This window comes from Thunnus thynnus, chromosome 4 (assembly GCF_963924715.1).
Source record: "Thunnus thynnus chromosome 4, fThuThy2.1, whole genome shotgun sequence".
Taxonomy (NCBI): Eukaryota; Metazoa; Chordata; class Actinopteri; order Scombriformes; family Scombridae; genus Thunnus; species Thunnus thynnus.
This window is the reverse complement of record NC_089520.1, coordinates 22,668,181-22,681,745: the sequence shown is the minus strand read 5'-3', so window position 1 is coordinate 22,681,745 and position 13,565 is coordinate 22,668,181. Positions and strand designations below refer to the sequence as shown.

At 38.7% G+C, this 13,565-nt stretch overlaps 2 protein-coding genes across 2 annotated transcripts; one reads left to right on the top strand and one right to left on the bottom strand.

Annotated features, from left to right (window-relative positions):
* The first annotated feature begins 2,514 nt into the window (after positions 1 to 2,514).
* On the top strand, positions 2,515 to 6,258 carry olfml3b (olfactomedin-like 3b). The gene is made up of 3 exons (XM_067587651.1): positions 2,515 to 2,815; positions 3,830 to 4,115; positions 5,256 to 6,258. The coding sequence occupies exons 1-3, from the start codon at positions 2,717 to 2,719 to the stop codon at positions 6,038 to 6,040; spliced, it is 1,170 nt and encodes a 389-aa protein (XP_067443752.1). The 5' UTR covers positions 2,515 to 2,716; the 3' UTR covers positions 6,041 to 6,258.
* Positions 6,259 to 9,024: 2,766 nt separating this feature from the next.
* Positions 9,025 to 13,287, bottom strand: cdk2 (cyclin dependent kinase 2). The gene is made up of 7 exons (XM_067587650.1): positions 12,603 to 13,287; positions 11,596 to 11,673; positions 11,370 to 11,490; positions 11,108 to 11,278; positions 10,742 to 10,843; positions 10,429 to 10,632; positions 9,025 to 10,047 (listed from the first exon to the last, which is right to left on the bottom strand). The coding sequence occupies exons 1-7, from the start codon at positions 12,716 to 12,718 to the stop codon at positions 9,943 to 9,945; spliced, it is 897 nt and encodes a 298-aa protein (XP_067443751.1). The 5' UTR covers positions 12,719 to 13,287; the 3' UTR covers positions 9,025 to 9,942.
* Positions 13,288 to 13,565: the final 278 nt, after the last annotated feature.

Here is a 13,565-nt window from a genome sequence, read left to right as displayed (position 1 = left end):
GATCAGAACAAAACACATAAAATAAAGAGACTCTTCCATGCTTTGCGGTTCCTGGTTTGATTTCATCACAATGAGTGATACTAAAAGGATAAACTCCACCATAGTGTCTGTCATGATAGGGTGAATGCAGACATACTGCTGAGATACTGAAAATATGAAAAATGCAAAGCAATACCATTGTAGTTTGTATAGAATGAAAATAGAGTTTTGATTTGCAAAATCCATTTACCACATCCATTTACATTTACATAATAACATATGAGCACGAATGACAACAATGACTTCAATAGTTAAGCATCTGTAAACCATCTCAGTCTCATAGAATCTAAAAACTGCTTACTTCATCTCCACGATGTTCTCTGAAAATGATGTCATGCTGTTCAAAGCCAAAATGAGAAGACACACATGTACACCTTAAAAAGACAAGACTATGATATTAATTATAGCATGAACACAGTTTGTCCCAGAGTGGGTTTAAACGTACACATACACAGTAATTAGTCTGTGCCGAGTTTTAGAGCTAACTGGAAAAATACAGTAAGCCAAACCTTGTTGAAAAAGAGGTGTGCAGTGATGTAATTACTCTTCTTGGCTTTCTGATATTTGAAGAGCAAGGTGGTTGCAATTACAGGGGAGACCAGAGACAGTTTTAACACTATTTCCTTTTCCCCCAGTAATTCACCATTCATCCAACCAACCACTGTTTTGGTTTTGCTGATGTCTGAGAGACATCTATCCTAGTATTACAGCTGTCGCAGTGCAGAGCAGCAGCTGGAAAAAATGGCAGACACACCTATAACACGACTAAAATATGTTTAACATATGAATCCAGCATAAACACTACCTTTTTCTACGACTTTTAAGTTAAAATATTAAAATATATTTACAGTTTTTTTCTCAGTTGCCTTGCACATTTCTCAAAACATTTTTAAAGATCTCTGAAGATGCATTTCCCAAAACAGCTAATACAAGCAGCAAACACTACAGTTAACCTGCAAAAGGCCATAACTCACCCAAAACTTTTAAATTAAGTTATTGCGTTAATGAATAAGTCATCGCCACCAAAATGACCCCTCCCTTTGACATTGTGCAAAACCAAGGTGGTCTCTGCACACTTCTGCTGCTATGTCATCACAAGCAGCATCTATTGAAGCAAGCAGAGACATTTGATTTGGTGGTCGTTGAACTTACACTTCACAGCTTCACTTTACCCCTCCGTTGCCCCGTCCAGTGTTCATCTGAGCAGGCGACCCCGTTCACAAGTTGTATTAACTCTGTTGCCCTCAAGCTCTATAAATGTGTTTTACAGTCTATACTCATGACTTACAGCAATAAGCCAACTGGACAGCATATGCCATGGGTTGAGCTAAGATGTGAGAAACTGTCACTATCAATGCAATTCATGAAACATGGGCTCAGCAGATTTTGACAATTAGATGGACTATTCTTCATGTGATGACTTACACAATGAAAGAATTCTAACATATGTTTGAGAGTAAAACTACTCAACTGAGAAGAAACATAATCTATTTGATCACAAAGACATATACAACCAATAACTGTTCAAATTGTAGATATTTGTACTTAGTCATTTGCCTAAATGTGCTAAAACATTTGCAAATGGTAACAAAGAATAAGAAATACTCTCTCTATGTTGTGCACGAGAAGAATTTCATATATTGTTTTGATGACCTCTGCAACTGAGAAAAACTGTAAAAACAGGAAGTAAAATAATAAACAGAACAGTAATAATTAATATATATGTACATATTACAACAACAACAGCAATTATCATTACCATAACCGCTTTAACCATCATCATCTTAATAACTGTAATCCTTTAAGATTGAGTAATAGATTCGATGTGATTCTAATCCATCCATGTAATCAGTATAAGTTTCAGTATAATATTCAAGAACATCAGATGGTACAATGGTTGATATCGTGCCCCTGTGAACTTTTCATGATAACTTAAACTCCCTCTCCACTCAGAGCTGTGTTTTGCTTGTTATTGTTTCATTTGAATGTTTGAGCTTCACTGTGCAGAATGATGTATGTGCAGAGTTTGATACTAGAAGTAGTTTGTAGCCGGTCCTGGTCCTGTATGCAACTTGCACAAATGTGACGTGGAAACTCAAAACCTCCAGAGCATAAGAATGGACTTTACAGTGAAGCAGGAGATATCTTGTGTCCGGCGGTTAAACTTTGAAATGAAAAATCTTTGCACATTAAAAAATTCTGGATTTTTTTTATGAGGGAGATTATGTCAATTTAAGTTTAATCTGATTAAACTTTACTATCCATAGTTTCCCCCTTTCTACAGGACTACAGTCCCTCACTGACTCCTGACTCCCACTCACATTACGCCTCCTCCTACGTAATGTGTGGTCCTGTGCCACATTTATTTCCTGTGTCTTAAATTTTTTTTAAAATAGTTCCTGCCCCTTAAAGCCATACATACATTTAAACATCAGACTACTTATTTGTTTGTGTTTGTCTCTGTCAACCAGGTAAAGGGTAAACCGAGAGTGAGAAGGACTGGCTCATGTCTCTTTGAGACTGTATGCCTTCATCTTCACCAGATGTTTGTGGCTCCTCCCAAAGAGCTCAACGAAACATTCCAGCCCACCTCTGGGACTCTGCTGGCTCCTCTACACACTCTCACTGAACTCCAGTCAAACTTTTACAGGAGCTGAAGAGACTGAGCTGACACAAAATGAGAGGACTTGTTGTCTTGGTTACTTTGGCCTGCTTTGCCAGCGCTCAGCACCAAGCGCTGATTGACTACTTGGAGCGGAGGCTACTTGCTATAGAGGTAAGACTCACTTTACCTCCCTGCCGAGCCCTGGGCTCCAGAGTCCCTCTGAAAGGAAACTTTCAGGGACAGGACACAGGCAATAGAATACAGATGTGGCTAAATCCAGGATAAAATCCTGGAAAACTGAGCTCTCACAAATGTATAGGGGTCATGAGTGAGTGTTACTGAAGTAGAAATGCAGTTTAAAAGTTTCATCAGTCTTGATATGCACATATGATGTCAAAAACTGCAGCATAGAATTGCATTATTAAAAAAAAGTTGATAAGGCTGTAGAGCTTATTTGTTAAATACTTTTCTATCTTGGTATCACAAAAGTACATTAATCATGACGAGCACAGTCACAGTTCCACCATGTTCCAGATCTCTCAGAGGATTTCCAGCCTGTGTGGAAACTTGTTTCTGTGATGTCACTTAATTTAAGGAACAGACCACTGCTAAATTACCAGTAATAGCGCGCCATGTGGATCTTGCCATTCAGTTATTCTATTTTAGTACTGCGGTTTTGTTTGTATCAAAAGCCGTATTACAACACATGATCTACTCTCTTTCATACCAGGTCTATAGTCCTTTTTACATAGATTATTACAATAAACACTATCTACATTCCTCAGCCTCTGTGTTGCTCTGGAAAATAGTGTCAGACTTCACTAATCACCTGTAGAGAAAGTCTCCACAGGGAGGTCAGAGGTCAGGGTGTGTGACAGAGCAGCACCCACTGTGTGTGAGCTGTAGTGTTTTTCTGAGGGACATTTGAGCAGGGTGGATTCTTGCCACGTGTGGGCTGAACCTGGTTGTTTCAAAGATGAGTTTCCTACTTATTATGCCCTTCTGTCCCAGTCTATTCACTGAACCTGAAAATAACATAAAATTATGGCCTTTTCATAGAATTCAGTGCTTTCTGGAAATGCATTTACATTCCCTGTATAACACATATTGTTCACATTATTAGATTACAAACAAAGTGTAAAAATTGAGATATAACTGACCTTTGTCACCTTCTTTAAAAAACAGGACCGTATCTCTCTGTGGCATGAGCAGACCACTCGCTACGCCTCAGAGCTGCGGGAGCTGAAGCAGCAGATGGTTTCCCAGCTGGAGAACCTGGACAAAGAGAAAGAGATACTGCGAATTAATCTAGACAGTGTGGGGACTCGGGTGGACCGGGTTGAGCGTGAACTGGACTACTTGGAGACCCAGAACGGGGCTCAGCCATGTGTGGACGTGGACGACAAGTTGATAGAGCAACAGGTGACTCTAGTGAAGGAGAAGCAAAAGGCCAAATATTCAAAACTCTCAGGTGAGATACAGTGCTCTTAACGACTAACCTGTTTACCAGAATATACTGTGAGTATTGATGTACAACGACAAGGATGAACCTGAAAATTCTTACTCAATATGACCAACAACTAAAACACAAAGTATAACATTTATAATCATTTGAGATGGGGAAAAGCAAGCAACTCATCTTCAAGTTTGTGATGTTGAAACTATCAAATTCCTCATTATTGAGATTACAGATTATTTGTACATAGTTGATAACAAAATTGTAATAAATATTACAATATCAACCATGCACAAATAATCTACATAACATTTCCACTTGTGCTACAAGTCTCTCCATCAGAGAGTCAATTACTTTCATTTTTTTGTCTTATTTGTATTCAAATCGACTCATTTCTGAGAATAACAAGAACAATCATGACATGAAAATTCGAAAACGTGTGTTTTCAGACACCCCTCTCCCAACTGAGTCCTCTCATAATCTTAGTTTTAGAGAAATTAGAAAACATGCTGCTTGAGACTTGTCCATGAATCATGGAGATTTGCTCATACAGAGTACATCTAACCTACAACTGCACTGTACATCCAGGAGAGTTTATATTTTAGGATTAATATTTGGAAGTTACAGATAGATGATACAAAGTGGAGAAACATAATGAATAAAGCTGCTTCCACATTAAATGGTTTGATGAGTGTGAAAATGATGTGACTGTTATGCTTTGGGCTTTCAACACTTACTGTATGTGAGCTTTTGGACAGATGTCTTTATTATAGAGCCCTCTCCTCCATCATCATCAAAACATTTAATCAGACACAGATGTGGAGAAAAACTATTACACAGAGCATGAAAACTGATGTTGGCCAAATGCCCTACTAAGACACTTCATGTGGGTTTTTCATCAGATTTGTGACCCATTTTTATAAACCATGAACAAATAGGGCATAGACAAGAGAAACACATCATACAATCTGTCAGTAAACATGTCTCAAAGCTGTAGATTTCAGACTTTGGTCGATTCAGTCCGAAGTTACATAAATGAGGACTTCATTTGGACCTAAGGGACTTGACACTGATCCAAATGACTTTAGACTTGACTTGTACCACATCTGATATATTTAAATGGTATCATGCAACACCTGTCACTCTTATTTTCAGACTGCAGGGACATGATCTCCAGCATAAAAGCCATGAAGATCTTGAAGCGAGTTGGTGGGCCAAAGGGCATGTGGACCAAAGACACCAGCAGGGCCTCTGGGAAGGTCTACATTTTTAATGGGACAGATGAAGACATGGTCTATGAGTTTGCCTCTGTGCAAGAGTTCAGCCGCTCGTTGGGCATGTCTCTGTCGAAGCAGCTGAAGCTGCCGTCCGCCTGGAAAGGAACAGGGCATGTTGTCTACAACAATCACGCGTATTATATTAATCAGGTTGAAGGGGTGACGGTGGTCAAATATGACATGAAGAACAACTCTGTGGCTGACAGCGCAGTGTTCCCAGTCCAGGACCATGTCCCGGTGTACGGACTGACCCCTGAGACAGCAATGGACTTGGCCGTGGACGAGGAAGGCCTGTGGGCCATTTATGCCACACGGCAGAACGAGAGGCACATCTCTCTGGCTAAAATGGACGCCAACTCACTGGACATTGAGCAGATGTGGGACACAAACTGTCCGAGAGAGAACGCAGAGGCGGCGTTCGTCATCTGCGGCACGCTGTATGTGGTGTACAACACCAAGCACCCCGGTCGTTCACGTGTCCAGTGTGTGTTCGACGTCAACGACATGGTGACCAATGAAGACGCACCGCTGGTTTACTTTCCAAAACGTTATGGAGCTCACTCCAGTCTGAAGTACAACCCACAGGAGCAGCTGCTCTACGCCTGGGATGACGGCTACCAGATTCTGTACAAGCTTGTCATGAAAAAGAAACTAGAGGTTTGAGCTGAATAAAACACACCAACAGCCTCCCAAAACTTCCACAAACACACCCGATAACCCTTTAAGAACCATATCAGTGTTTGGCCAGTTGTAACTCTTTAAATACAAATCATGTATATTTTATATCACTGCTGATCATGTTTCAATATTCACTTTTTTAATGTGACTTTTGTTACTTTTTAGTCAGCTGCTGGTCTCCATTCATTTCCGTATGATATAAAAATATATATATATATAATACTATATATAATACTAGCATGTTCTTGAAAATTGCTTAAGTTGTGTATTTTCCATCACGGAAAACATCGACTTATATTGTTATATGGTAAAGTAGCTAAAATCTAGACTGATTTGAAAGGTCTGCGCTGCATTACCTCACAACAATTACCAAATTACAGAGTTTGCCTTTGGATTTTCACACCATATGGACATAAATGGGAAGCAATGGCTACTTGAAAGGAAGGAAAGACACATATAGAAATTGGAAACACTATTGCATGGTTTGGAAAATAGCCAGCAGTGATATTAAATATTATACAATGGGCTAAACATGAAAAATCACCGGAATGGTCCTTTAATTCTGAATCTCTAAAAGCATAAACAGATCCAAAAGTGCTGTCTTGTAGAAAAGGTATCTGTACACTTTCACACACTCACAGATGTGAACGTAGGAAATATTTTTCCAAAATATTTAGTTGATTAATGATATGATTTCTTCATCCAAGGAAAAGTTGTGTAATGGCTGCCACAACCGTACTGCTTATCAGACTGCACTGCACCTTCATCATCTTCACAAACATGTCTGTGTCTACTGGCAAGTGGACTCGAATAGATTTACTGTACTTACTTGTGAGCTCTTCTGCCACTCTCCTCTTAAATTTCTTTTTTTTTTTCACGCTGCAAATACAGGAAAATAACGAAGATGATACATACTCACCTTAACTTCACTAGAGATGGTTTTGGATGATATAAGTACTTGTGACCTTTAATCTAGTGTTGTTTTTTTCATGAATGCTTGATTTACTGTTGGCACATCTGACTAAAGACCCTTTTCACATCATTTAACTTCTCATACACACATATAACTAATAACTTGGCTTCACTCCACTCATGTAATCCACGACCAGGGCCCTGCTTTTGTGCATGCTGGCTCATTAATCAACTTACTGAAACCTAAAAGGAGCAGAGCCATCATTAATTTTATTAATAATACTTGTGCTATTCCTGCTATGATAAGTCAGAATGTCTACTGTGCAATAGGACTATAAATATTTGTTTTAAAATCAAATCGGCTGAGTTTTACTTTAACTGATCAGCTGTGAGAACGAGAGCAGCTGTTAGGTCTGATTATTATTTGCATAGTTGATCATAAGAGCTTATAAAGGACTTCCATGGCAGCTTTAAGGCTGAAAATGTTAGTTCAACTGGAGTTAAGAGCTTTTATTTGCTATAAACATATTACTGTGTGGGAACTTAAAGACAGAAGTAACAATATGAGTAGCATCCATTATAATTTAATCTAAACATAGGCTTTAATGCCACTGAGTTAATCCACATATCTAACATTTATTATATTGTTTAAAAATTTAGAGGCAATGCTTAGTTTGAGGATGGCATGACTATGTTTTCTCCAGTTGTTCTTCAGATTTCTCTCACTATCAGAAAGCTCCTGTGTCGTCTCTTCTGATGTAACGACAGCAGTGTGTGAGCTTAGAGCAGCAGTTAATATAAATGGGATCTCTTCAATGATCAGCTAGCAGGCTAGGACTGTTATCTTTCTCTCTGTCTGTCTTATCCAACACTCCAGTGGTTAAAGTCAAGCACATACAGTATGTAATGCTGTTAAGTTTAGATGTTGTGTTTTTTACTGTATAAAATCACCCAAATGAACAAAAAGCACCACTATTTCAATGATGTCTTTCATATAATGCTAGTGTTTAATTTAAGTCTGAAATGACATTTGTATTTTCTGCTTGTATTATGCACATTTCCTATCATTTACTCAGACTTCTGCCTTTGTTCACTATGAATAAAAAACGTTTTCACCTAACAGAGTCTGTCTTTTTCTATGAACTGTATAGAGGGACACAACCAGGACCATTAAAGCCACTGAGTAGCATTTGAACATCTCACTTGGTGTCACCTGGTGGAAGTATGAAAAAAGACACCGTGACAGAGAGAAAGGAACTCATAGCTTTACCTCTTTTCCTGATTTCACTCTTTGTTGCTTTAAGGTGAACTTCTTTATTGTCTGACTAATCAAAATAAAATGATGGATTGCTTTTCATTTGATAACAATTGACTGAGCCAGGTTAGTTTTTGTGTTCTGTGCTGCTTTTTGTGCAAAAAAAAATCTGAAATAAATGTGTTGAATACCTAAAATTGGTGAATTTGTAAGTATAAATCAGATATTACATACAAATCTCAAAAATTTACTTGGGGGGTGGGGTGGGGGAGGGGAATTGGAGGAATTTCAAATAAATGTGTGTGATTGTTCCTCACACCACAGGTCTAACATTTTGTCTTGAGAACATGATAAACTTTTGTAGTTCCTATATTTGTTAATATTATTATTATTTTAAGTTAAAATGAGACATATTAAACAGTTACTTCATCATTATCGTCTCTGCCATTTCATGACATATAAACACAAAGGGTTCTTTTCATTCTCTGTACCTAACAGGACAAAAACACACCTTTACTTTAAAAACTAACCATCAAACGTGGACCTGTGTATGTCGGTCCAGAGATTAATGAGGTGTATCAGTAATTTGATTAAACAAGTCAAGACAGCAAACGACTCTGGTATTTGCTTTGTTTCATAAGGTATTTGGCACAGATGTCTGTCTCCAAACATAATTCACTAACATTCAAACTGTGCCTCCGCTGACCCGTCAAATGAACCGGCTGTAGTCGACACTTATGATCATTATCGTAATGATCTTAACAGCAGAGTACGTTTACTTTAGGGTATGTAAACAAAACAGTAACAGTTCTATAAACAAGTTTATTTTTTCAAACTGTATAAACAATATCCATAAAAACGGTTCATTAAGCGTGGATAAAATCTAGAGTAAGAAAGATGGAACAGCACATAAACTGTAAAAATTAGATCCAAACAGCGAACATTTTTATATCACAACTCTATGTACAAAGCTGAGTAATAAAAGAGTTTGGCGAGTGATCCTGACAGGAAACCTGAATGACTAAGAGACATTTTGGTGTGTTACGCAGCTAAAGGTGCAGTTTTAAAACCACTTCAAGAAAATTTGGACCCAAATTTGAATTTAAATGACAGAAAATCAACCTATAAGAACATTGTTGTACTCTTGTTCTTTTAGCACCGAATGTTTTACATCAGCTCGCTGTTTGTTGTGTGACAACTCGTGCCGACAGCCGTCACTCAACTGTCAATCAGCTGCTGCTTGTCTTCCAAAGCATGACTTTTGTTATTTGCACTACCCCACAAACTTATGAAATCATTCATTTCTAACTACTTGACTATTTAAATTTGGACATCCTGAAGCCAAAATACCGTTTAAATTCGGAAATCGAATGGCACAGAATGTGTCTATTTAACCTGCACTCCAGTCAGAGGTCTGCCCCGATCACAAATAACATTTACATCAAATATGGCAGTTGCACATAAATATACAAAATAATGATATTGAGGAATTACAGTTATATCTATTATCAATCATATCTATTACAACATTCATGGCTGAAATAAACAGCAAAACTCTTGGGACATCTATCTTCTAGAAGTTGGTTTTAAGTATTATCAAATATCAGTTAAAGGATCCGACATATCCTGTAGTGTCCACTTTGTTTGTCCGTTTCAGTCATTGACCTGAAGTGAGGTCCTTATTGCTTAGACGTTAAAATAGCCAGATATGTTGCATAACTCAGAGTCTCAGATGAGGAACTGGCATGGTGACATCACGGAAGAATCGATGTACAAGGGCATTTTTGGCAGATAACCTTTTGTTTGGGTCGTAATTCAGCATTTCCTGCAAGAGAAAAACAACAAAGTGGTCAATATACCTATACATTTCATATGCGTTCTATCTTTGGTGGGACATTTCAAAACATAAACATTAAAATCATTTAAAATCATGTGCATCTGGATCCAGATTTTCATCAAAACAAACATATATATAGACATATATACCAAATTTATTTCATTCAAGTAAGTGCAGAGGTTCATGAGAATGTTCAAAAATGTCTAAACTTGCAATGCTATGAAATCTATGAAAAATTATTGGATCCACAACAAAGCTAATCACTTGTTCTTCAGCCCAACTTTTTACCAACTTATATTTAAATCTTTTTACTAATGAATGAATGAATGAATGAAAGTATAAAAAGGTAAGAATGATAAATGTTCTCACTCCGAGCAGTTCTCTTCCATCCTCATCAAGAAGAGGCACCACTTTGGATAAATCTTGCCGGGCCCACTTGGGAAAAGACGGTTTGTAGTCGGGCATGGACGTGACTCCTGGCCAGACGGTCTCGTCGGGTGTGCCCAGGGTGCGGAAGATTCGGAATAACTGATCTATCTCAGAGTCGCCGGGGAATAAGGCCCTCCTGGTGATCTGAGCAACAGTAGACAGTGACGTAAGGCAGTTGTTTCCATCATCATGTGTGTGTTTAATTTACTGACTATGGAGTCGTTTTGTAAAATGATGAAACTGAGTGCAATACCATTTCAGCAAAGATACACCCCAGACTCCAGATGTCGACAGCTGTGGAGTAATATTTGCAGCCGAGGAGAATTTCCGGTGCTCTGTACCAAAGTGTTACCACCTGGAAAATATCAACAAGGAAACTTTTAATAAGAAAACACAATTTCTCAAAAAAACAAGCAGAATATCTAAAAATGTGCTGCAATGTTAAGAGATTCATTACTGCTCACTGAGTGCATCTAGTTTTTGAAAATTGTGATTCTTACAGGAACATAAAGGTTCATTTCCTAACTGGGCACAGTAATGAATATGTACTAAGTTATATAACCCTAACTTACTTAAAAGGCTTGTTGACGTGGATGAATCGGGCGGCTGTACACCTTACCTCATGCGTGTATGTGCGGACAGGCACCCCGAAGGCTCTTGCCAGGCCAAAGTCAGCCAGCTTGATCTCACCCTGGGCGTTGATGAGGAGGTTCTGGGGCTTCAGGTCTCGATGAAGAACCCTGTGAGAGTGGCAGAAGGCCAAGCCTTGCAGCAGCTGGAAAAGATAACTCTACAAACACAAGAAACACACACACATTAACAAATATATTAATGAATATATCAGCTAAGAGAGGCCAACACTGATCTGGTCTGAAGTTTACCTTAACCAGAGGCAGTGGGATACCAGTAACTGGCGAAGAGTCCATGAACTTCTTCAGATCCTGATGAAGGAACTCAAAAACAAGGTAGAGTTTGTTCTCCGTGTGGATGACGTCCCGCAATCTGAAACATGTCAGCAGGTGAGACTGGCTTAGAAACTGACAGAGGAAAATAACATGTGACTCTTGCAGGCAGGATTTCGATAAAGCTATACGACCGGCAACTTACTTGACAATATTTGGGTGACTGAGTTCTTTGAGAAGTGAAATCTCTCGGATGGCGGTGCTCGGTACACCCTCTGTTTCCCTGGATGAAAAACATGGAAAATTGACTTTGTTATAACAATAATTTCATTCTGTTAATTATTTTACAACATTTACATTATTAATTATGTTTTTAACGAGTGAAAACATTTCTTACGTTTTCACTACACTGTATCTTTTAAGTATCTGAACAGTTTGACAGCCAAACTGTCACACAATCACTTGACCTCCATTATAATAATCTAGCCACAGCTGTAAAAAGGGACTGTGGCACACATGAGCAGCCTCTCTTATCTTGGCACTGCATTAGCTAACAAACTAATCTGTGGTCTGAAACAAAGGCCAGAAAGGTCAGCCAGGTGTTACATTGTGCTTTTAGTGTGTTGTTTTTTTTAATGATCGTTCAAACTCATGTAAAGCATATTTGAGTACCCCGAAAAGTGCTCTATAAATAACATGTATTATTATTATTATTATTAGAAAATACTGGCTAAAGTGGGTCACTGATGCCACCTGTTGAAGCCCAAAGATGTGTGTTTCTTGATACTGCATGGCAGCAGAGATATTCTAAAAAGAATTTCCTTTTTTGTGTACATTTTACAGAAAAATGCACTTCATCAACAACCAGGTGCACGTTGAAATATGGATTAAAGTGGCATTTTTCCACCTCCAGATTAGGAAACACTGATAACATATGGTTTGTAAGTTCCTTTCTTATATACGAATCATAATTTCAAAAATCTAAATCTCGAATATAATGGTTTGTACGTCTAGAAAAAAGATGTGAGCAATGTCAAAATGGATGAAAGTTTCATTTTCCACCCAGGTGAGTCGTTTGTGAAGTGTTCAGTGTGGTCTGCCGGTGAAACATCCTGATGGAGCCATTTGTTGGTTTAACAGCTGCATTAATTAAATATAAAAGCGGTAACTGTTAGCTTCATTGACGTTAACAACACTCCTATGTTAACTTACGTGTCCAGTCTGATTTTCTTGAGAGCGACAGTTTCTCCGGTGACTTTGTTCTTGGCTTTGTACACCACTCCGTACGTCCCTTCTCCGATCTTCTCCACCTTCTGAAACGTATCCATTTGTACAAAACTACGGCCGCTTTGTCGCTTATTTAACTGGCTGGCTGGGCTCCGGTCTTTGTGTCGATGCTAACAACTGTCTCGGTGGCTCGGGAGACGAACGTTAACCGACATGTACTGAGCTGCTCCTCCCGGTTTTAGTTCAAACGGTCCCGGAAAGACTCCACAGCCTGAAGGGAGCGACCGTGTCGAGGCTAAACTTTCTCGGCTCAGAGACAGAAAACAGCTTAAGATCATTTGTTGACCCAGATACCGGTTATATCGATAAATACCAGGGTTAGCGTGGCGGAGGCTCCGCTGTGGGAAACACAACACAGCAGCGTTTCCCGCGTTACACCGGGAGCGTTCGTTTCTGTGTTCAAACACTCCCGACTACTGCAGGCGGGCGGTATTTTTTTTGTAATCGCTTCTAGTCCTTATCGGTAAAACAGTTTTGTAGGAGACTGGCGTTAGAGTGTTAGTGAAATATTCCTTTTTTAATATGCTGTCAGTTGAGTTTAAATTGCTAGTTTTAACGGTAAATTTGTGGGTGCAAGTCGGGATGATCGATCTGCGGTGTCTCGGGATGAGAAACAAACTTCAATAAACGAGCCTCACAGGTCACGTGGTGTGACGACGACGATGACGTTTTACGTTACCAGCGTCGAGACGAAAGCGGTACCGAGCAATCTTTTATCCACAAATGTCGTTTTTCAAAGAAATTAAGATAATTTTCTCTGTTCCTTCATGACTTCACATATTGTTTGAACATTCTAAAATCTCCTCAAAACAAAAAAAGAGTAAAATGTTTTAAAATGCAATTACATTACAAATTACAATTGTAAATATATATATTTACATGCATACA

Excerpts from the sequence above, each read along its gene's own strand:
- cdk2 (XM_067587650.1), bottom strand. The coding sequence starts at position 12,718 with ATGGATACGTTTCAGAAGGTGGAGAAGATCGGAGAAGGGACGTACGGA. Across the intron at positions 11,674-12,602 it reads AAGAAAATCAGACTGGACAC|GGAAACAGAGGGTGTACCGA; the intron begins GTAAGTTAACAT and ends TTTTTCATCCAG. Across the intron at positions 10,048-10,428 it reads ATGGAAGAGAACTGCTCGGA|GAAATGCTGAATTACGACCC; the intron begins GTGAGAACATTT and ends TTTCTCTTGCAG.
- olfml3b (XM_067587651.1), top strand. The coding sequence starts at position 2,717 with ATGAGAGGACTTGTTGTCTTGGTTACTTTGGCCTGCTTTGCCAGCGCT. Across the intron at positions 2,816-3,829 it reads GGAGGCTACTTGCTATAGAG|GACCGTATCTCTCTGTGGCA; the intron begins GTAAGACTCACT and ends TTTAAAAAACAG. Across the intron at positions 4,116-5,255 it reads CAAATATTCAAAACTCTCAG|ACTGCAGGGACATGATCTCC; the intron begins GTGAGATACAGT and ends TCTTATTTTCAG.